Genomic DNA, 21608 nt, shown 5'->3' on the forward strand with positions numbered 1-21608 from the left:
TCCTATGCAATGTCCCAACAATAAAGAATTGACCCAAAAATCAATAGTACAAAGGCTGAGAAACATGGAGTAAAGAATGTTAATTTTTCACCTGTAGGACTTCTCAGCACCTTTAATAAGCAAATTGCATTCTCAGTTCCCAAAACTGGGTAGGAGTTTCCCAAGCTCGTCAGTGTCAGAATCTGGATTCCTGATGTGTCGTGGGCTGGGCAAGCTGCTGACGTCCCTTTGGGAAGGCGCTCTACCCTAAAGTAACAGGGATCAGTAGAGGGAGTTGAAAGGGAAGACTAGCAGAATTTCACAGGCATAATAATCTAAGGGCTGGGAGGGGCCTGGTTGGCAATCCTGCCTCCTTCATATTACAGACAAGGAAATGGGCCCAGTCAAAGAGAGGCAGTAGGACAAATTAAGAGCGTAGACTAGAAGCAGATCCCGACTTTGCCTCCTACTAGCTATAGAACCTCTGTGCCTGAGGTGACTGATTGGACTGATTTGTGGAAAAGAGCAATAATAATATCTATTAATATTGAATGAGTTAATATATGAAAGACGCACAGTCTAAGTGCTCAACAGATAGTGTGTATCATTAAGAGCTAGCTAATTTGTGTCCAGTGTGGATTCCAGCCCAGCATCCCTGACTCCCAGGAGGGTGTTCTTTCCAGTGCCCTGTAATGGGCACAGGAGGAGGCAAAGAGGAACTGAGGCATAAAGGTGGGAGTGCCTGGGACTGAGGGAGCCCAGTTTCACAGATGATATTAGCAGAGCAAGGAAGGCCCGGTTGTGGTGGCAGCACAACAGGCAGACAGATGGTCAGGCAAAAGCCCATCTCTACTACTCTTTAGCTGCATGATCCTGGGCAAGTTACTCAGCCTTTCCTGGTCTGAGTACCTTCTGCAGAAGTTTGAGCATTAAATGGGATAATGTATGCAAAGCCTGAGGACCAAGAAACGGTGCAGATGTCATTATCATTTTTGTTGTTGTTGTTATTGGGGCCTCCAAGATACAGGCCCCCTTATGGTGAACCTGACCCCTCCCACTGGCTACATCTGGACTGTCAGGCTTCTCATCAAGACGGCTTCCCCACAAAGGGGACCAAGCTCCCCTCCCCTCCACTGGGGTCCGCTCCCTTTCTCCTCCTGATATCTTTCTTTTCTGGAAGTTAACTGGGAACCCGTCAGGTCAGCAGGGTCTCTAATGCCAAGCAAAGGGTCTCCAGGAGGAATACCAGTTTTGATTTGTGTAAAGATCTGTCACTCAAGCAGTAGATACTTTGGTCCCACCCATTCAGCAACTTACCTGGGACACTCGGTGGTGTTCCATTTGCATTCCACTCGCTCGTTCCCAGCACCTTTACTGCCCTCTGTTAATGCGGTAAAAAGGCCACTTATTCATGCTTGTAACAGAAGTTGTGTAATCGTTTAACATTTGTCTCTTCCTCAAGCCAGTGAGTACCATGAGGGTAGGACTGGATCTGTCTTGTTCCTTGTCTGTTGCACTTAGGACAGGGCCTGGCCTGCGTCCATCCAACAAATACTTTTTATTTGTATATTCTAGGTAACGTACTAAGAGCTGTGCATGTATATGCATGCACATAAAATACACTTAAATAGCTGACCAATGATTGCCCAGTCCGAATTAGTAAAAACCTTGAAATAAAGATGACTTCCTATGGAACATATTTTTCCATACTTTTCAAGGACCTAAAAGAAAATAATTGGCAGTGAATAAAGCATTGCTCAGATAGGTTTTTCTTCATGACCTATTTAATTAATAAAAACATATTTAATTAATAGATAGATATTCTTTTCTTTTAATATATTTTATTGATTATGCTATTACAGTTGTCCCAATTTTCCCCTTTTGCCCCCCTCCACCTGGTACCCCACTTTCCTCCAGCAATCGCTGCCTTAGTTTGTGTCCATAGGTCATGCATGTAAGTTCTTTGGCTTCTCCATTTCCTATACTCTTCTTAACATCACTATTTTGTAACTACCAATTAAGCTTCTTAATCCCTGCATCTTTTTCCCTATTTTCTCCCTTCCCCTCCCAACTGATAATCCTCCAAATGATCAACATATCTATGATTCTATTTCTTTGTTTGCTTAGTTTGCTTTTTAGATTCAATTGTTGATAGATTCAGTTGTTGGTTGTTGTTAATTTATTGCCATTTTAATATTCAGAGTTTTGATCTTTTTCTTAAGTCCCTTTAATATTTCATATAATAAGGGCTTGTTGATGATGAACTCCTTTATCTTCACCTTGTCTGGGAAGCACTTTATCTGCCCTTCCATTCTAAATGATAGCTTTGCTGGATAGAGTAATCCTGGTTGTAAGTCCTTGCTTTTCATCACCTTGAATACTTCTTGACAGTCCCTTCTAGCCTGCAAAGTTTCTTTTGAAAAATCAGCTGACAGTCTTATGGGAACTCCCCTGTAGATAACTAACTTCTTTTCTCTTGCTACTTTTAAGATTCTCTTTTTATCTTTAACCTTTGGCATTTTAATTATGATATGTCTTGGCATTATTTTCATTTAAAATTAAAATGGCTGTCAATATTCATTCATGTCACATATATTTACTAGTACCTCCTCTGTTCCAGGGAATATAACAGAACAAAATAGACAGGAAAAAAAAAAAAAATCCTGCCCCTGTAGAGCTTACATTCTATTAGGGGAGACAAATAAATTAAGTGTCTGTGTACATGTTACAGAACCCCTGGGCTGCTCCAATTGAAAACAAACCCACAGGCTCTTTAGTTAAGGGACCAATTGCCCGCCGCCAAAATTATAACTCTCAGTACCAGAGTTTAGTGAAAAGTAAAAGAATTGTTTATTTAACAATCCTTAACAAAATTGTTTATTTAACTGATCCGCAAATTAGTTATTTGCGGATTTCTGTTGTTAAGTCTTATGTTCTTTAAAACACCCATAAACACATATCCTTGCCTCCCCCCTACCAAAGCAGGCTAGTTTTAGAAAAGTTAGAGAAACCGTTTCCCTACTTTCCAAACACAGTTCAGCTTTACCAGCAGCTGCCAATCATTCTTCTGATTGGGAAGGTCCTTTCTGTGCTGTGGTGCCCTCCAGCTCTCAATGCAGGACCGCCTGGATTCTCAGCCTCCTTGCAAACTGCCTTCTTCCTGCAAACTGCATGGATCTCCTTTCCCTAAAACCGCATGGCAAGAACCTCTCAAAGCAGCCTGGAGACTCCTTCTCCAAGCCACGTGGAGAACTCAGCTTCTTTATTCCACATGGAGAAGGCCCCTTCACCAAGCCGCATGGAGGAGGCCAGAGAGCGAGAGAGTGAGAACAAGAGCGAGCTAAAATGTCCGCAGCTGCTTATATATCCCTGACTGCGTCCTCTGACGCAATGGGCGTTGCAAACAGTTCTGACCATTCACAGAACCTTACGTAGGCTCTGTGTGCTTTTTCCATACTGTCCCCTGGTTCAAGACTTCTCCCATCTACCTGAGGCTTTAGATGCATTAAAGCCATTTTGCATAAGAAAGACAGTAGCCACCAGCCTCAGGCATGTGGAGGCATTCTGAAAGCTGCTTCCTTCTCCCCATCCCCCAGCCGCAAACTCTGGGGATCTTTGGACTCCCCTGTTTCTGTAACATACATAAACTGAGGGAGAGGGACAGTCAGAGGAAAGGTGGCCTCATTGCTTAAAGGCCACAGGGATTAGGGGTGGGGGATGAGTCAGAGTCTCAAGAGGGTCATCCAAAGTCCTGGGGTCCCCACCTTCTGCTTGCCAGTGGTGTTGGATGACTCAAACTCATGGGCGCCTGGTGTAGAAACCATGCTCCTTAGGCGTTTGAAGTGGACTGTGTATAAAAAGGACAGTTTAGGACTAGTCATCTGGAGCCATTCCAGCTTTATAATTACATAGTTCTATGTAGATTCTATCTGAAATCTTACAGCTCCTAAAATAAGATCTCCATGGTAAAAGGCAGAATTCCATCCTGATTAAGAACAAAGACTTTTAAGTCAGATCTTAATTCAAAACACAGCTCAAGCTGTGTGTCCTCCAGCAGGTTACAAAACTTCTCTATGCCTTAGTTTTCCACATCTATAAAATAAGAAAGCATCAGTTCTGCTTCATAGTATTGTTATAAGGATTAAATGAGATAAAACATGTGAAGTACAGGACCTAGAATATAATAAGCTTCCCATAGATAGTACAATAATTATTAACACTATTAAATGTTGTTGCTGAATGAATGAAAAGAATTCATGGAGTTGATATTGAAAATTGAACGGGGAAAACCTGGTTGCTGTGGCTCAGTGGATTGAGCGTTGGCCTGCGAGCCAAGTGTCGCTGGTTCGATTCCCAGTCAGGGCACATGACTAGGTTGCACGCCAGGTCCCCAGTTGGGGGCACGTGAGAGGAAACCGCACAGTGATGTTTCTCTCCCTCTCTTTCTCCTTTCCCCTCTCTCTAAAAACAGATAAATAGGCCCTGCCTGTGCTGGCTCAGTGGATTGAGCGTTGGCCTGCAAGCCAAGTGTCACTGGTTTGATTCCCAGTCATGGGCACATGACTAGGTTGCATGGCAGGTCCCCAGTTGGGGGAGCAAGTGAGAGACAACCACACAATGATGTTTCTCTCCCTCTCTTTCTCCTTTCTCCCCTAAAAATAAACAAATAAAAACAGATAAATAAAGTAACCTTGTTAAAAAATAAATTAAAAAATACTGTATTCCCTTACTTAATCATGGGTATTACGTTCTAGACACCCCCACCCCTGCAATAGGGGAAAATCCGCAAAGTAGGAACCTTACATTTATTTTAGTATTTATATATATATTAAGGCTTTATAAGCCCTTCCCACACACTTGTAAACCATTCCCAGTCTCTTATTAACCTTTCCCACTCCCTTATTAACCTTTTCCACACTTTTATAAACACTATGTTCTTAAACATATGCTACATTCTTAAACCTATGTAACTTTAACTACATATGTATACAGTACTGCAAAATCCCACAATATAGCGAAAAATCCGCAATAAATAATTAAATATAATATTTTCTTTTAAATCCCGCGATACAATGAGGCCGCGATAAGTGAACCGCGATATAGAGAGGGACTACTGTAGCAACGGACATTTGTTGAGAACCTACCATGTGCCAAGCACATGTGCCCAGCCACATGCGTGCCCTTTCTGCAGCTGAGAAAACTAAATCTCAGGGTAGTAAAGAAAAAGTCAACCATTGGTAAGTGACCAAGGCAGGAACTGACAGACTCCAGAGCAGTTTAAGCCCTTCCCACTTACTGACTCAAGCCGTTGTTGCACGTACACCAGGTGATCAAGCCTCTCTATTAAGATGTGTTTTCATGGAGTGTGCTTGGTGTCTCTAAGTCCCCAGTCCTAATGAGATTGCCCTAAATCAAAACTAACGTGAAAATGTAGTTCTCAACTATGAGGGTAACTACCAATCAGAATCCGGAATGGGGCCTTCATTAATGCTTGACTGAAATGCAGAAGATAAGGCCATTGGCTGAGACTTTGGATCAGAACTAATGAGCTCATGTTTTTCTGTTTCAATGGGGTTTTTTAATTCTCAAGTTCAATTCTGATCGATCAGTTGTTTTGTTGTTCTCTTAAATGGTTCTGTGAAAATAAGTATTTTTGGTTTGGATGGTGGTTGAATTTAGCAAGGTTTGGAAGAGAACTCTGCATTCGTAGGTTCTCTGCATGGACTTTGATAGCAGGAGTGCACTGAGCAGGTAGGAAAGAGGGCACTTTGGAGGACAAGTTAACCCAGAAATCTGCACGCTGGTGTTTGTATCACAGTTTTGTGCTGAACCAAATACTTATTAAGTAGACTGTATTCAATCGCCATTATAGGGAGTCAAAAATAATTAAACATTGGCAAATATGTATAGCTTGACATCATATATGCTAAGAACTCAGGAGACAAAGAATTAATAATTTTTCTGGCCTTGGTTCTAATCAAGCAGCAAATATTTATTGAACATTTGTGCCTAAGACTGTCAGTACAAAGATAAGAAAAACCAAAATCCAACCTTCAAGCTCATGTCCTAGTTGAGATAAGACAGACCTGTGGATTATTAAATAACAATGTGAGAATCCCTGAGCACACGCTAAACAAAGGAACCAGACCAAGCATGATGGGACTTCCGAGAAAAGAAAAGGTCATTTGGGGCTAAAATAATATGTAAAAAGATGAGGCATTTGAATCAAGCAGAATTTGAATCAATGAAGAAGGGATGATCAGGCAGAGCACAGATCTGGAAAACATCAAGATATTCCCTGTACATTCAATTTGAACCAGAGAAGTTCAAAATTAAGGTAGAAAGACAAGGTAAGGCAGCTTATGACAGGCTTGACATCAAACTGCAGAACCATGTCTTTTATTCCCATCAGTGGAAATTAGCTGATGCTATTGAGAGAGATGGTGAGTACCTGGGTATCAGAGCCAATGGACACTGGACTGGTGGGGCAAAAGTAGGTTTATAGTTGTGAGTAGGCAAAACACAGTTCATTCTTGTATTATTGTTATTTATTAATTATTGTACTTTCCATATGAACAACTGTAAACCTACCTTTGCCCCACCCTGTATGCAAAAGACATTGTAGCCACTATTCACGGTGAGACTGAGGCCCAGTACAGGTAAGTAACTTGCCCAAGGTCACACAACTAGTAAATAGCAGACTGGCAGCAAGCCCCACTATTAAACACCATGGTCCAGGAGATATGAAAATGTATGTCCACACAAAAACCTGTGCATGAATGTACAGAGAATGTGGTATATCCATGCAATGGAATACTATTCAGCCATTAATACGAATGCAGTACTGACCCACGCTACAACATAGCTGAATCTTGAAAATATGATGCTAAGTAAAATAAATTAGACACAAAAGACCACATATTATATGACTGCATTTATGTGAAATTTGTAGAATAGGCAATTTCAGAGAACCAGAAACTAGATTAGTGGTGGCTGAGGGCTGTAGAGATTAGGAATGGGGAGCAATTGCTAATGGATTTGGGGCTTTATTGAGGTGGTGGGTGAAAATGTTCTAAATTTAGAGTGTGGTGGCAGTTGCATGATTATGTGATTATACTAAAAACCACTGAACTATAATCTTTACATGAGTATATTTTATGCTATACAAATTGTACCTTCATAAAGCTATAAAAAAGAATTTGTATTTAAGCATCTAAGGTGACTACAGGTTTTGGTATGCACAGTGACACCCAGAAACAGGGGAAACTGTGAAACCAAGTCAGATCGTAGACCTGGAGCTTGCAAATGGTCAGCGCCAGATGAATGGATGAGACCGAAAATACAGAAACCAGTAACAGCTTTTTCTGCTGACAGGTCTCAGCAACTTATCCAGCAGATGCCAGCCCTACTGCAAGTTAGATTGCCAACTTGCTAGCTGGCCTGAACATGTTCGAGTTCATTGATAAGAATGTGCTCAGTTCCTCTTGTTTTGCTTTTGTTCCACAGTTTTTGAAGAGCCGGAAGATCCAAGCAACAGGTCATTTTTCTCTGAAATTATCTCTTCGATTTCGGATGTGAAGTTCAGCCACAGTGGGAGGTATATCATGACCAGGGACTATCTGACCGTTAAAGTCTGGGATCTCAACATGGAAAGCCGCCCCATCGAGACTTACCAGGTACAGACCACCCCCACCCATAGGTGTCCCGCACACTTCCTTTGTGGGCTTCCAAGTCAGCCAACTCCCTCAAAGGCTCATTACAACCCAGAAAAATCAAAAGGGCACAGCTTGCGGGTGCCATCGGTTTTAAGACGAGGGTGCACATGGAGGGGCTGGGGCTTAATTTAATCTTTATCTACTGAGCACTTACTGCACGCTGGATACCACAGATTCAGAGGTGAGTGAGACAGACACTGTCCTGCTCTCCTGAAGTTGACAGTCCGATAGAGAAGTGAGGTGACAAGCAGGGAACTGAGCGTGTGGTGATGAAAGAGATGATACTGAGGGCCATGGGAGGGCCACCCTGGTGGGAGAGGCTTTCCGGAAGAAGTGACCCTTCAGCGGAGTCCTGATGACCATGAACTAGCCAGCAAAGTTGTACTCTTACGAGAGTGTGTTGAAAGGCCCAGAATCAAGAGAAATGCGGTGTGTTCAGAAGGGAGCTCTGTGCACCTGGACCAGGGAACACAAGGGCAGGAGGAGGAGCTTGGACACAGAGGCCCTGGTCACATAAGTTAGGTTAGTCTGTCTTCAGCCTGGGTACAATGGGGAGCTATGCAAAAGTCTTACCCAGGAACTGGCATTATGCATTTCTTTGTTTTTACCATGTGTTTCACAGTGCAATTTGCCAAACTGATGAAAGCAGTGTAGGGCGGAGGTGATGGTGGCTGTTTGGTCTGGAATGGCGGCATGCAAGGGAGAGACAGGGAGGATGGAGGGTCCGGAAGGTTTGCGAACTGACTGGGTGTGGAGGAGAGAGGAATCCACAGTACTTTGTGGAGGTTTTGGGCCTAGGAATCGCCCAGGTGGCTTGCAGACTTACGGACAAAAGGACAAAGGAGAAGGCATTGTTTACAATGGTTTGTTTCTTGAAGAGGAGGGCTAGACTTTGAGGTAGAAGGGACTTGAAGAAGCTAATTCCAGGCAAGAGTACCATGAAAGCAAAGGTCAAGAGGCAGGAATAAACTAGTAATTTTATTTTACTATATCTTGGGTTAGATAAAACAAAGTAGGGAAATTCTAGACAGAGGAATATGGTTTATATATTTCTTCTTGAGATATAATGCACATGCCATAATAGTCACCCTTTTTTTTAAGTATATTTTATTATGTTGTTACAGTCCGAATTTTATCCCCTTTGCTCCCCTCTGCCTAGTAACCCCCTTCCCCCAGCAATCCCACCCCCTTAGTTCATGTCCATGGCTTGTGCATATAAGTTCCTATATTATTCTTAACTTCCCCCTGTCTATTTTGTACCAACCAATTATGCTTCTTAATCCCTGCACCATATCCCCATTTCTCCCCCTCCTCCCTCCCAGCTGATAACCCTCCAAATGATCCCCATACCTATGATTCTGTTCCTATTCTGGTTTGCTTAGTTGGATTTTGTTTTTACTTTTAAGATTCAGTTGTTAATAATTGTGAGTTTGTTGTCATTTTAGTGTTCATAGTTTTTATCTTCTTTTTCTTAAATAAGTCCTTTTAACATTTCATACAATAATGGCTTGGTGATAATGAACTTTTTTAGTTTTACCTTGTCTGGGAAGCACTTCATCTTTCCTTTCATTCTAAATGATAGCTTTGATGGATAGAGTAATCTTGGTTGTAAGTCCTTGCTTTTCATCACCTTGAATACTTCTTGCCAGTCCCTTCTTGCCTGCAAAGTTTCTTTTGGGAAATCAGCTGATAGTTTTATAGGCACCCCTTTGTAACTAACTCTCTGCTTTACTCTTGCTGCTTTTAAGATTCTCTCCTTATCTTTAACCTTTGGCATTTTAATTATGATGTATCTTGGTGTGGCCTCCTTGGGTCTAGCTTATTTGGGACTCTTTGTGCTTCATTATTTTCTCACATAAGCCTTCAATTTCTTGCTCTTCCTCTTCTCCTTCTGGCACCCCTACGATTCAGATATTGGCACGTTTAAAGTTGTCCCAGAGCTTTCTAAGCCTCTTCTCATTTTTTTCAATTCTTGTTTCCTCATTCTGTATTAGTTGGCTGTTTTTTCTTCCTTATGTTGCAAATCATTGACTTGAACCCCAGTTTCCTTCCCTTCACTTTTGGTTTTGTGTGGAACTTCTTTTGTCTCATTTAGCATAGCCTTCACTTCTTCCCTTATACGTTTGCCATATTCAAGTATATCTTTCAAGCCTGTGGGCATCTTTATCACCAGTGTTCTGAACTCTGTATCTGTTAGGCTGGCTATCTCCTCATTTGTTAGGTTGGCTATCTCCTCATCACTTAGTTCTTCCACTGGAACCTTGATCCGTTCCCTCTTTTGGGCCATACTTCTCTGTCTCCTCATCTTGACAGGCTCCTGTGTTTTTTTGCCTCTGTGTCTTAGGTAGAGCTATGCCTCCTGTTACATTGTAAGGGATGGAGCCTTAGGTATGCATCAGTATAGGACAACCTGTTTGACCGCGTTGTGGTGCTGTATGTGGGGGAGGGGTCTGATAGGGAACACTGCCACTTGCTCAGCACTTGCCTCTTTTCCAGGCACTTCTCCCTCTTCTGTATGGGACTGACACCCCTCTAGCTGTTTCCCTGACCATCGTTCCAAGAATAGGTGGGTCTGTGGACGTTCTAGGACCATGGGGGCCTTTGAAACAAGTGGCCTCTGCTGAGAGACTGGCAGTTTCTTCCTCCACCCCAACCCCCACTGGTTTGCATAGTCAGAAGCAATGAAGCTTGATTTTCCCTGGCGCTGGGACTGTGAGCTGCACTGTCTGGTCAGGAGCTGGGAATGCTGCCCAGGTGTCCCTCCCCACTTTTTAAAATGTGTGATGGACTTTCCACTGGCCTACCACTGCTGCCACCACCACACTGCATCCTCTCCACCCTGGCTCTGCCCCTCCTACCTGTCTGGATGGTATTTCTTCTTTTTATCTTTGTTTGTTGGACTTCCATGCAGCTCAATTTTCTGGAACTTCTGGTTGTTTCTAGTTTTGAGGTAGCTGTATTCCTTCTTAGTTGTGGAGGGAGACCCAGTGTGTCTGTCTATGCCTCCATCTTGACCAGAAGTCCTAGTTACCCTTTTGTAGTGTACAATTCAGTGGGTTTCAATCTGTGTGCCCAAAGCTGTGAAGCTATCCAATTCCATAACATTTTTATCATTGACTAACATTTTAAAATAAACAGTCTGGCTGTGCTGGGGGTGGGGGTAGACAATAAGGGAGATATGGCAGGAGACACAATAGTTATGAAGTCATTTCAGTATTCTGGCAAGGAGTGTTGGTGTTAGTAGCTTAGATAACAGTATTAGCAGTGGAGGTGGCCAGAGTCTTGATATATTTCCAAGGTAAAACCATAGGATTTGATGTGGGATGTAAGAGGAAAAGAAGCACCAAGGATCACTCCCAAGATGTTTATCCTGAGCAAAGTCAAGAGTCTGGTTTTCGACATGTTTAATTGACTCAATATCCAGAAATGGCAAATAGACAGCTCAGTGTGGGTCTGGATACATCTAACCTGGAGGAAAGAGAAGGTTGGGAACTGTGCCCGGGGGCCCAGTGTTCACATGTTTGGTAGACAAGTGGATTTGTCAAGAAAGCTTGGGAAGAAGTGACCAATCAGGTAAGTGGAAAACAGAGGAATATCCTAGAAGCCAAGTGAAGGAACTGTCCCCAGGAGGAGAGTCATCAGTGGCCAAGTGCTGTTGTTGAATCAGGTAAGTCGGGATGAGACTAGACCACTGGATTTAGTTACATTAAGATTCTTGGTAACCTCGGTGAAAGAGGTGTAGGTAGGGTGATGAATGAATATCTGATTGGAGTGCGTTCAAGACAGACTGTGAATAGGGAATATGAATATAGTGAGTACAGATAACTCTTTTAAGAAATTTTGTTTTGAACGGGAGCAGAAAAATGGGTATAGGCTTAAGAAAGTTTTATGCTGATAAACAGCAGCCAGTGGAGAGGGAAACGGCTAAAGGAACACAGTCCTCGAGGAAAACAAGTTCATTGCAGAATGGGCCTTAGATCGGAAGAGAGACAATTCATGAAAAAAGAGGAGTGTGTAATTACAGGTGCAGAAGGCTTATAAATTATGTGATGGGAACATATAGACAGTTTCTTCTTCTTATGTTGACTTTCTCAGTAAAATAAGAAGGTCATCAGCTGGGTCAGGAGGAAGAAAAAGTATAAAATGCTCATCAAAGAGAGTGAATTTGCCAAAGAAATGTAAGGTTGCTCGGGGATCCACTTGAGTTTTATGTTACTGACTTAAAGTGAGACTATCTAGATGATTATGTGTTTCTTCTTAGCCATGCTCACTTGGTACAGGTAGGGAAGGGCAGAAAGTTAGATTTAACCAGCGATGGGGTTTTTGCCGAATGAGTACAATGAAAAGAAAGAAAAAGGCAAGTTTGTTGCAGGTATATAATAAGGGAATGATTGTAATGATGGGCCACCGAATCTAAGGTAGGTAAGGAGAAAAATAATGGGTAAAGTAGTCAGATCAATGGATCTGAAGAATTGATTAAATCAGGAAGTAACAATAGAGCATTAGTCATTAAAGGGATACAGTCATAGGAATAACTGAATGACCAAGGAAAGCAAAGGACAAACTCATTGAAAATGATGAGGTCAAGTAACTAGAGACCAGAGTATTTGAATCACTAAAAAATGATGGCAGGAATAATGACAGAAGAGAGAGCGAGGTGCTGGAATTGCTTCAAGGAATGGGGCAGAGGTACTCGGAGAGCTTTCGGTGACTGTAAAAAGGATGGGTAGCAGGAAGTTGAGTTTGTTGGCATGACTTCAAGGAGCTGAGGACTATAGGCAGGAACAATCACCTAGAGCAGAGGTCCCCAATCCCCAGCCCTGGACCAGTACCAGTCTGTGGTCTTAAGGAATAGGACCGCACAGCAGCAGGAGAGCAGCAACGCTTCACTGGCATCACTGCCTGAGCTTCGCCCCCACCCTGTCCATGGAAAAATTGTCTCCCATGAAACTGGCCCCCGGTGCCAAAAAGGTCGGGGACCATTGATCTAGAGCACTAAGGAGCTCACCCTGTCACAGGAGAGCAAACGTCCAGCCACCACGTAAGGAACCGCAGGAAAAGCAGATCTTTTCATCTGGAGGAGGCTGAGGACACCCAGGGCTTTGATGACTGACTGTGAGTTCCAGAGAGTCTGGGAGCCAGAATTCAAGACCACCTTTGTGGTTGACATAGTTTGGTTACCCCTGAGGTTCAAAGAACATCCCCTGTACATTGGGGATCTTATTGTCCCCCAAAGTATACTCAGATGTAAAGGTCCAACTCCACAGCACCTGCCCCAAGCTCGCTCACAGTCCTTCATCTTCGCCCCAGAGCTACAGCCAACGCGAGTGCCATCTTCCAGCCGCACAGACCAACCCTCCGGTGCTGCAAACCTTGACACGAGAACGAGAAGCTGGCAGGGACATGGAATAATCAGTGTTTTAAGGTCATGGCTCTCAAACCATGTTTAGCTGGTGGCAGACTTGGAAATCTATTTTGTCGAACACTAAGAAATAGGTGTCATAGCACATGTATTGAAATGAAATATGGCCAAATTTTATTTTAACTTTAGATGGCATATTTCAAAGCAATTTAGTTAAATTTAGAGACTGTTTCAAAGCAGGCAAATAAGTGCTGATTGAGTGTCTAGAACACTGTTGGAAAAAGACTGTGAGGCCTGGTCCCAAGGGAAAGAATCTCATAATCAATTACTGAGGCCTGCCCTGGCCAGGGAGATGGGGAATATTTCTGCTGTGTGGTTTCATACATCAACTGAGCTCAGCATGTTTCCACAAATGAGAAGCTGTAGACTTAAATATGACTAGCTATTTTTAAGATTTCCTATAGAACAGGCACTGGCAAGGGGTAACTTAAAGGCTAAATCCAGCACCCTCCTCTGTTTTTGTAAATAAAGTCTTATTGAAAAACAGCCGCACCCCATTCTTTAGCATAATGTCTATGCTGCTTTCACGCCACAAGGACGATATTGAGTGGTTGTGACAGAGGCCGTGTGGCCCACAAAACCTAAAACACTTACTATCTGACCCTTTACAGGAAAAGTGTGTCAACCCCTAAAGTAGAACCAACCAGTCGAGCTTACTCTTGCTAGGCGTCATGAGCAGGCCACTGAGTACATGACTGAGAACCACTGTGTGGCGTGACTCAGCTTAGCGTCTAAATGGCCAAACACAAGCTAACAGGGACACAGAAAATAAATAACATTCGGGACATGAAGGGAGAAGCATCGAGTAGGATGTTTTAAGTTCTCTCTTGCTCTGTTTTCTAGATGTTTCTCAGGTATGTATCTTACCTTATTCTCAGCTCAGACAGAGAAAGGTGCACCTTGTTTGCCTGAGAGTTTTAACAATAGAACATAAATGCAACATACCTTTCCTAGTAGACCTTCTTTTCCTTCAGGGCCCTTAGTGGGGGGCAGGCAGGAGCTTCCCAGAACTTTGATCCTGGGGAGGAGAAAACAATGGTTCAGACCAGGTTTTGCCCTGAATCCTTCCTGACTTGTGTCCTTCGGGAAGTACTCATGGGTAGTCACAGGGTTGCAAAGGACAGTGTAGGAAATACAGTCAGTAATACTGTAATGACTACGTGTGGTGTCAGATGGGTACTGCGCCCATCGGGGTGATCACTTCATAAGGTTTATAAATGTCTAATCACTATGTTGCACACCTGGAACTAATATAATATGGCATGTCAACTGTAACTGAAAAATACATTTTTTAAAAAGCACAATTTGTAGAGTTCTTGGTAGTGTGGTTCCTGCTAATAGGCCCACACTTCTAACGCAGGCACGTTTTGACACTCATTACTCACCTATGGCTTTTCCGTAAGCACAATCCCGAAGGTGAATGGGGAGGGATCCGGCCAGGTTCATCAATCAGAGGAGAGCCTGCATCAGGCCTTAGAAGGCCTTCCTGCTTTGTCCTCTCCCTACCTATCAGAATCCTAATTATTGTAAATACAAATATTTTATACTTCTCCAAAAAAAGAAAGTTGGGTGATCACAGTGAAGTAAAAGAATATTTTACCCCCTTCTTACAATGTTACCATTCTTTGACCTCCGTGGGACTGTGAGAGGTGATGCACTACAGACGCCTGCTTCACAAAGGGTTTTCAAACCTTGTTTCTGCTGCCTTAGCTTATGCACCTGTGTGCCTTGCCTTAAACGTGCTCTGCACCAGATAAGAGGGAGGAGGAGAGGGAGAGAAAGCTGAGGGTCTGTTTGGCTGTCTTTTCCCTCTCATAGGAGGAGAACTGGAGGACCTCGTAATGCATACGGCTTCCAGTGCCCACTGGACTCACTGCCAGCCTACCACCCTCCCCTTCAAGCCCAGCTCCCTGCCCCCCCAACCCCCGCTCCATTACACACTGCCCAGAAGCAAATCAGTGATAAAGGCAAGAAAAAGCCAGATTAAGGCTTTCTTTCTAGAAAGAAGACAAATTCTTGACTTCAAGATCTTCTAACCATCAGGAGAAAGGCTCACCCCTCAATCCGTGTTAACTCCATCACCTTCCTCCGAGACAGTAGTCCATCCTACTGTGGGGGTGGGGGGAGAAGAGTCCAGACCAGCAGCAAACAAAACTGTGACCCAGAGGCCAGTCCTGTCTGCAGCCACCTGTAGTCTACAGAAAGTTTTCCCAGAACACAACCCCTACTCCTTTGTCTATGTATTACCTGTGGCTACTTTTCCATGACAAGGGCAGAGTTGAATGGTTGCAACAGGGGCCACATGGCCCATAAAGCATAAGTATTTCCTCTTTTTCCCCTCAGACGCTCTTCTGCTTTTATGCTCAGAAATTCTCAATGACCACTCAAGATTTTCACCCCTACAAACAGAAATGGCCTTCTGAACCCCTTCTGAGATGCCCAAAAGGTGGCAAGAAAGGAAGGGGAATTGATTCACTTATAGCAGAGAGAGGAAGTACAGAACACAGCCTCACCCTTGCATCCCCATCCCCATCCCCATCCCCCACCAGGAGCCCTGCCACAGACAATGTGGCACCACAGCACAGAAGCAGATGCCCTGGCAAGGCCCAGAACCAGGGGGAACAAGAGAGCCAAGGTGGAGGAGATTAATTTGCAGAGTTAGGAATACACTGTCCAACAACTCAGCTTTTAAATACCCCAGACATGCGATGCAACATGGAATGAGCCTTACCTTCTTTGTCCAGTACTAAGCACGCAGCTGAACCTCTGAGATCAGCATCCAGCAAACTCTGGAGTCAAGAGAGAAGGGGCCCCAGCTGCAAGAGAAGGGAGATTGAACCATCACTAAATCTAAACAAAGTGAAACAAGGCTTTTCATAACATCCCTCTACCTTTACCCAATTCTGTCTCCCTCTTGGCCTCATCTCTGTTCATTATCACGGCTTCTGTGTAGAACTGAGACCCCCATGTAAGGTGAGGCTAATGAGACAGAACAAGCGGGGGAGGCAGATCACTAAGCAGTAAAAAGTGGGTGCTCCGGTACCCAAATACTGGCATTCAGTTCCCATTCTGTCATTTTCTCTCCTGTGTGACCTTGGACACATGACATCATACCCAACAGCTCACACTCCATTAAAATCAAGCGAATGATAGTCCCTACATGCTAACATGTTTTAGAGATGAAATGAGATTTCGTGGATAAAGTAGCCTGCTAATCACAACGAGCTAGCATACTGTGTGCACTAGGTATTATAATCACTCCCTCCCAGTGGGCTCGGGATGGCTTGCCCTCAGAGAAAAACTGAACCCAGGGTACTGTCCTCTAAGCCTTATTCGTCTGCTGTTGGCATCTACACCTGAGTTGCTAAATGTAGCGGGAGAAAAATACCCAGCCCTGCTAACCAGTTCATTAAAATTCATATCCAGCAACTGCAAGTGGCCCTCGGTGCCTCCCAGCAATTCGGCGCTGTTTCCCAGCCACCTGCCCCCTTCCTCCCTCTCACCTTGCTTTGTGTTTCACTGAAAAATAGAAACATCCAGGGGAGAGTCGCCACACACTCTGGGATGGCACCTTCCCATCAGGGTGTGCTTGACCGTCCTGCTCACACAGACCTCTCCAAATCCTCTTACCCAGGAACGAACATGCAACTCCAGTCTTCCACTTGCTCCAGAGGAAGATCCACAAGCCATCCTTGACTCCTGCTTTTCTCTCCCAACTTCACAGTTGATCCATCCACAAGTCCTATCAATTCTCCCTCCAACATGTCAAGGATCTGGTCACTTCTCACCACCATGGCTCTCGCCCTGGTCCAAACTGCCATCAGCCATCCATCCAGGTTATCACTGGTCTCCCTGCCTTTGCCCTCACCCTCTGACATGTCGCAGCATGGCAGACACAGGGATGCTCTGCATGAGGTCTCTTCTCCATCCTCGGAACAAAGGGCCTGTGTGAACGGGTCATCTACCCCACACTGGGTAGTGTGCCAAGGGTATTTTGTTCACTGCTCTATCCCAAGCACATAGCAGTCATTCGATAAATATTTGTTGCCTGAAGAGGGTCCTCTAATGCCTATTAACCATAGGGGTCTGCCCCTTAATGGGCCCTGTCCCCTGCCACTGTGCACCTACACAAGCTTGTTTGAGTCATCTAGCTCTATAAGCAGCCCACCAACCCATCCTAACATCCCACAGCTGGAAAGGGCTGAGCCTGGATTCAGACAGGGGCCATCTGGATCAGGGCGCATTTGCTCTAAAGAATTAACAGCTCACATCAAAAGAACAAGTATTCACAGAAATAATTTTTTTAAATAACTGACCCTGTTGACGTATTTCTTCCTCAGGTCCATGACTACCTCCGCAGCAAACTGTGCTCCCTCTACGAAAACGACTGCATTTTTGATAAATTCGAGTGTGTGTGGAATGGGTCAGACAGGTAAGGAGGGCTGTGGGGCTGGGGAGCCTTCCTAAGGTAGGCTGTCTCCTGGCAGAGGCCCTGGGGGGGGGGTATTTTCAGTGGGGTGCAGCCAAAGTGTGTCAAGGTCAGGTACCAAGGCCTGGCAGGGACGCCTTGGTCACTGGATGACCCTGTGGTCAAGCCTGGAAAGAGGGGAAGCATATAGTGAGATCCGTGAGTCCCCTTTTAGGACAAGTGCACCTGACCATGTGACATCAATAAGAACATCCTATGTTGTACACACAAGACAGCCCCAGAGTACGCTGGGCCGACATGCCTAAAATGAAGATTAGTACTAATCCACAGCAAATTCCAGCATGAATACTTTGCATGACTGCAAATTTGCTAGATCGAACATTATTTCTTAAAGCCGCTAGTGTAGACTTGGCCAAAGGCCCCAGTGGTTCATTAGCTGGTTTCTAGCTGGCCCCATTTATCACACTCCCTCACCGTGATTTATTACTGTTTGAAAGCCTTTGATTTCAACAATACTTCATATTACCTCCCAATAGTTCATTTTTAGTTTGACAAATACAGATGATGCTCTGCTTCCCTGGAGAACTCAGCACAGGCTACCAGGGGGTGGTCCCTGATGAAGGTGGCCCCAACAATACAGAGGTGCCCAGAAGCACAGAAAAATTTGATCATGGCAAAACACTCAGAGATCGTGCCTTTAGTGAGCACGAGTCCTCTCTGTCCCTTGTTTTGTGTTCTGTGCCGATGAGCCAAAGAGCCCTCCATTTAGCAGGCCCGGGAGGAATCACCACGTGGCAGAGGACCCAAGTCACACCATCCGATTGGTACAGGATGGAGAAGGAGAGAGCAAAGCCATTGGGATATGTGAACAAAAGCTCCCACGGGGAAAAGTAGCTCGCCCCAGCGCTGTCATTTCAGTATTTATTGTTTACTATTGGTTATGGATATTTATTATTATTTGTGTATTTGTTTGTCATTGCTCTCACTCCCCCTGTTTCTTAGCCTAGATTCAAAAACTACCTTATTAAGCACCTGTTATGTACCAGGCACCTTCACACACACTCTTATTTACTTCTGAAAATGATCCGATGGTCGTTTTCAACATCCCCATTTTACAGTTGAGGAAACTGAGGCTCGACAAGGTACAATAACCTGCCCAAGCTCATAGACAGTCAGTAGTAGAGACAAGAGTAGCAAGTTCTGAGTTTGAATCCTAAGATCAACTTTCTGTCCATAAAATCACAATTGGAAAATGTTATTCTTGGTTCAGATAAGGATGAGGATTTTTTTTTCCCCAAAAGACTTTCCCTTACTGTTTAAGAACAAGCCGGGTCCCAGCTGGGGGAAGCGAACATGTGTGCGTGGGAAGCAGTGGGGCCGGGCAGCTGACTGCGTGTGTCCTGGCATCAGGCAGGTGTGGGTTGGAGGCCAGACTCTGTCACTTACTAGCAGTGTGACCCTGCACCACGTTCCCCACTTCTCGGAGGTAACTCTCCTCTGTGGGATAATGGCAGCTGAAATGAGATGTCAGGGCTAAGGCAGCCAGCACCCCGCCTGACGAGAGAATAACAACTCACTCTGCTACACAGGCCAACGCATCAGCTTCCTGGGCCAGAGGAACAAGATTTAACCCTTGGTGAATGTGCCTGGCACAGCTGACGGAGTGCCCCAAAGCTTACCCCAATCCTGTCACACACCCAAGTCACAGAAATTGATGAGCCGCTGGGCTCTGCCATCATAGCCAGCCCGGCAGAGCTTCAGCAGCCTCTCCAGGGGCAGCCACCCAGGAATGTTACACCAGGAGCACCTGTCACCCCGCAGCCTGTCACCACGTCCGAACTGTCACCATTAACAATTCAGTCCCTTGCTTCCTGAGGCTTCTGGCATCCACTCCTCTCCTGATCACTTATAGATACACCTGAGAATGGGTAACTTTTGCATTATGTAGAAACTGTCCATCAGTCTGCTATGAAACCTTATTTTCCCACCCCAAATCTTTTAAAAATGGGAATGTGTTTACTCTCTTCCCAAGTGAGACCATGATGACACCCATTATTTCAGATAACTTTTCTGCAGAGGCTGAATTTAGAGCTGGTGCTTAGCAGGGGGAGGACATACCTGGGTCAGTGAGCCACACTGTCAGCGTTTGTCCCATGTGCTGGCGAGAACGACATTGCAGTCAGCCTTAAATATGCACAATGCATCATCGTTTTCAAAGTGCTCCTGCTTTTCCTACCTTGCTCCAGCCTCACAGTCCCTTCTGTCAGGTAGGGAGCACTGGGAGCATTCAAACCACTCATTGACTGAACCCAAGACCCAAAAGGAATCTACATTAACAAGGAGGGTTATCACAATCTAGCCTTTTTTCCAAGCCCAGCCCAGCCCAAGAGTTTGTTGCTCTGACTCCAAAGGAAGTCAACAGTCACACCATAGGACCTGTTTGGTTGGCTGTTTTTAATAAAGCATATGGTACCATAAGCAGACCATGGAGCGGTGGTGTTTGCTCTAGAAAGACACCACAGGGACATGTTCCTGCCCCTCTCCATAGCACTCAGCGGCTCCCTCTTTCCTCTCTGCCTTTGCAGTGTCATCATGACTGGCTCCTACAACAACTTCTTCAGGATGTTTGACCGGAACACCAAGCGTGATGTTACCCTGGAGGCCTCGAGGGAGAACAGCAAACCTCGAGCTATCCTGAAACCACGAAAAGTGTGCGTGGGGGGCAAGCGGAGAAAAGACGAGATCAGTGTCGACAGTCTGGACTTTAGCAAAAAGATCTTGCATACAGCTTGGCATCCTTCAGAAAATATTATAGCAGTGGCGGCTACAAATAACCTATATATATTCCAGGACAAGGTTAACTAGGAGGACAAGTTATTATTACTTAATAATCTCACATACTGAATACTAGTCAAACATGTTTTTAAATGTTTCTTTGGGTCTTCATTTGATGCATTGACTTTAATTTCCCTACACAGAAAACAACTGGGATAGAATTAAAAGGAGTCCAACTTTCCCAGATTCCCGGTTCTAAGAAACTTTTGTCCAACCCACTAGGTCCCGGGACACTTCTGTTTAGAATTGAGCTGCCAGCTAACAGTAATTCTTCCATAGTTGACCTGAATTTCTGATGCTTTTATTGCCCAGTTTTCTCTGGTGGGTCCAGTGTTTTGTTTCTAGGTGTCTACTGAGATAAAATGAGGTTGTCTGTAGTATTTAAAGAGAAAAGAGATTTTTTTTTTAATTAAGCAATTCCCTTTGATTGAAAAATTCAACAAAAAATAAACACTGTTTACTCTACTCTTAGAGAAATGCTCCTTGTTTTGTGTAAAACCAGAACAACTCAGCATCTCCTGCCCCAGAGCACTATTTTTTTCCTGCCATTTTCTTTTTAACAATTTCATTTGAGCCAGAGATTTATCTCACGAGGCTGTGAAGGAGACACAGAATGAGACGGGAGAGACCACATCAACACGCTACACTCTTTTTTAGTAAGCACCATAGAAACAGCCTGAGAATTTGGCTAGGAAACACCGTGAATACTTCAGGGGACAGAAGGAGACCACTTTCCACTCAGTGCTTCTCAGAGTTAGCTTGGCAAGGCCACGCGGGGCCAGATTCCATCTGCTGCTCTGTTACTCTTGCTTTTTGTCATTTTAAATGGCTCCATATAATCCTCTACTTACACGCCCTCTGGCTTTTTCTCGTCACCCTTTTCCAGCTTATTTATTCCACTGACTTCTAAAGGCCATGTCCTGGTTTTTTATTATCTCGTTCCCTGAGCAAGGCTAGTCTGTCCTTTTTGGGTGTCTCCCTCTTGCTGGGTTTGGTAACCAAAAGTAACCATCCATCTCCGCTATAGCTAGAACAAACACAGCCAATGAAAATGCCAATTTGTAAAGTCTAGTCAAGCACTTCTAACCGTCCCCAAGCTTGCCATCTGGAAAAACAGACCAGAGGGCTCTCTGGCTGCAAAAAATAGAATACGGGGGAATAGGGAAGCTTTGACCTTGGAGTGACATCTGCTTGAACCTGTGGAGGCTGGTTCATCCTTCCCCCAAGT

General features: G+C 44.4%; 1 protein-coding gene across 4 annotated transcripts in view; it reads left to right on the forward strand.

Moving 5' to 3' along the window:
- PPP2R2B (protein phosphatase 2 regulatory subunit Bbeta) overlaps nucleotides 1-21391 on the forward strand; it is a 431926-nt gene extending 410535 nt beyond the window's left edge. For all 4 annotated transcript variants that reach the window (XM_090288065.1, XM_090288064.1, XM_090288066.1 and 1 more), the window contains 3 exons: nucleotides 7486-7655; nucleotides 17457-17548; nucleotides 20131-21391. In XM_090288065.1, coding sequence (XP_090144191.1) covers nucleotides 7486-7655; nucleotides 17457-17548; nucleotides 20131-20410 — 542 coding nt within the window. In that variant the 3' untranslated portion in view covers nucleotides 20411-21391. The remainder of the gene's footprint in view (nucleotides 1-7485; nucleotides 7656-17456; nucleotides 17549-20130) is intronic.
- Nucleotides 21392-21608: the final 217 nt, after the last annotated feature.

The sequence above is a fragment of the Furipterus horrens genome, unplaced genomic scaffold, assembly GCF_987537825.1.
Source record: "Furipterus horrens unplaced genomic scaffold, mFurHor1.1.pri manual_scaffold_10, whole genome shotgun sequence".
Classification (NCBI taxonomy): domain Eukaryota; kingdom Metazoa; phylum Chordata; class Mammalia; order Chiroptera; family Furipteridae; genus Furipterus; species Furipterus horrens.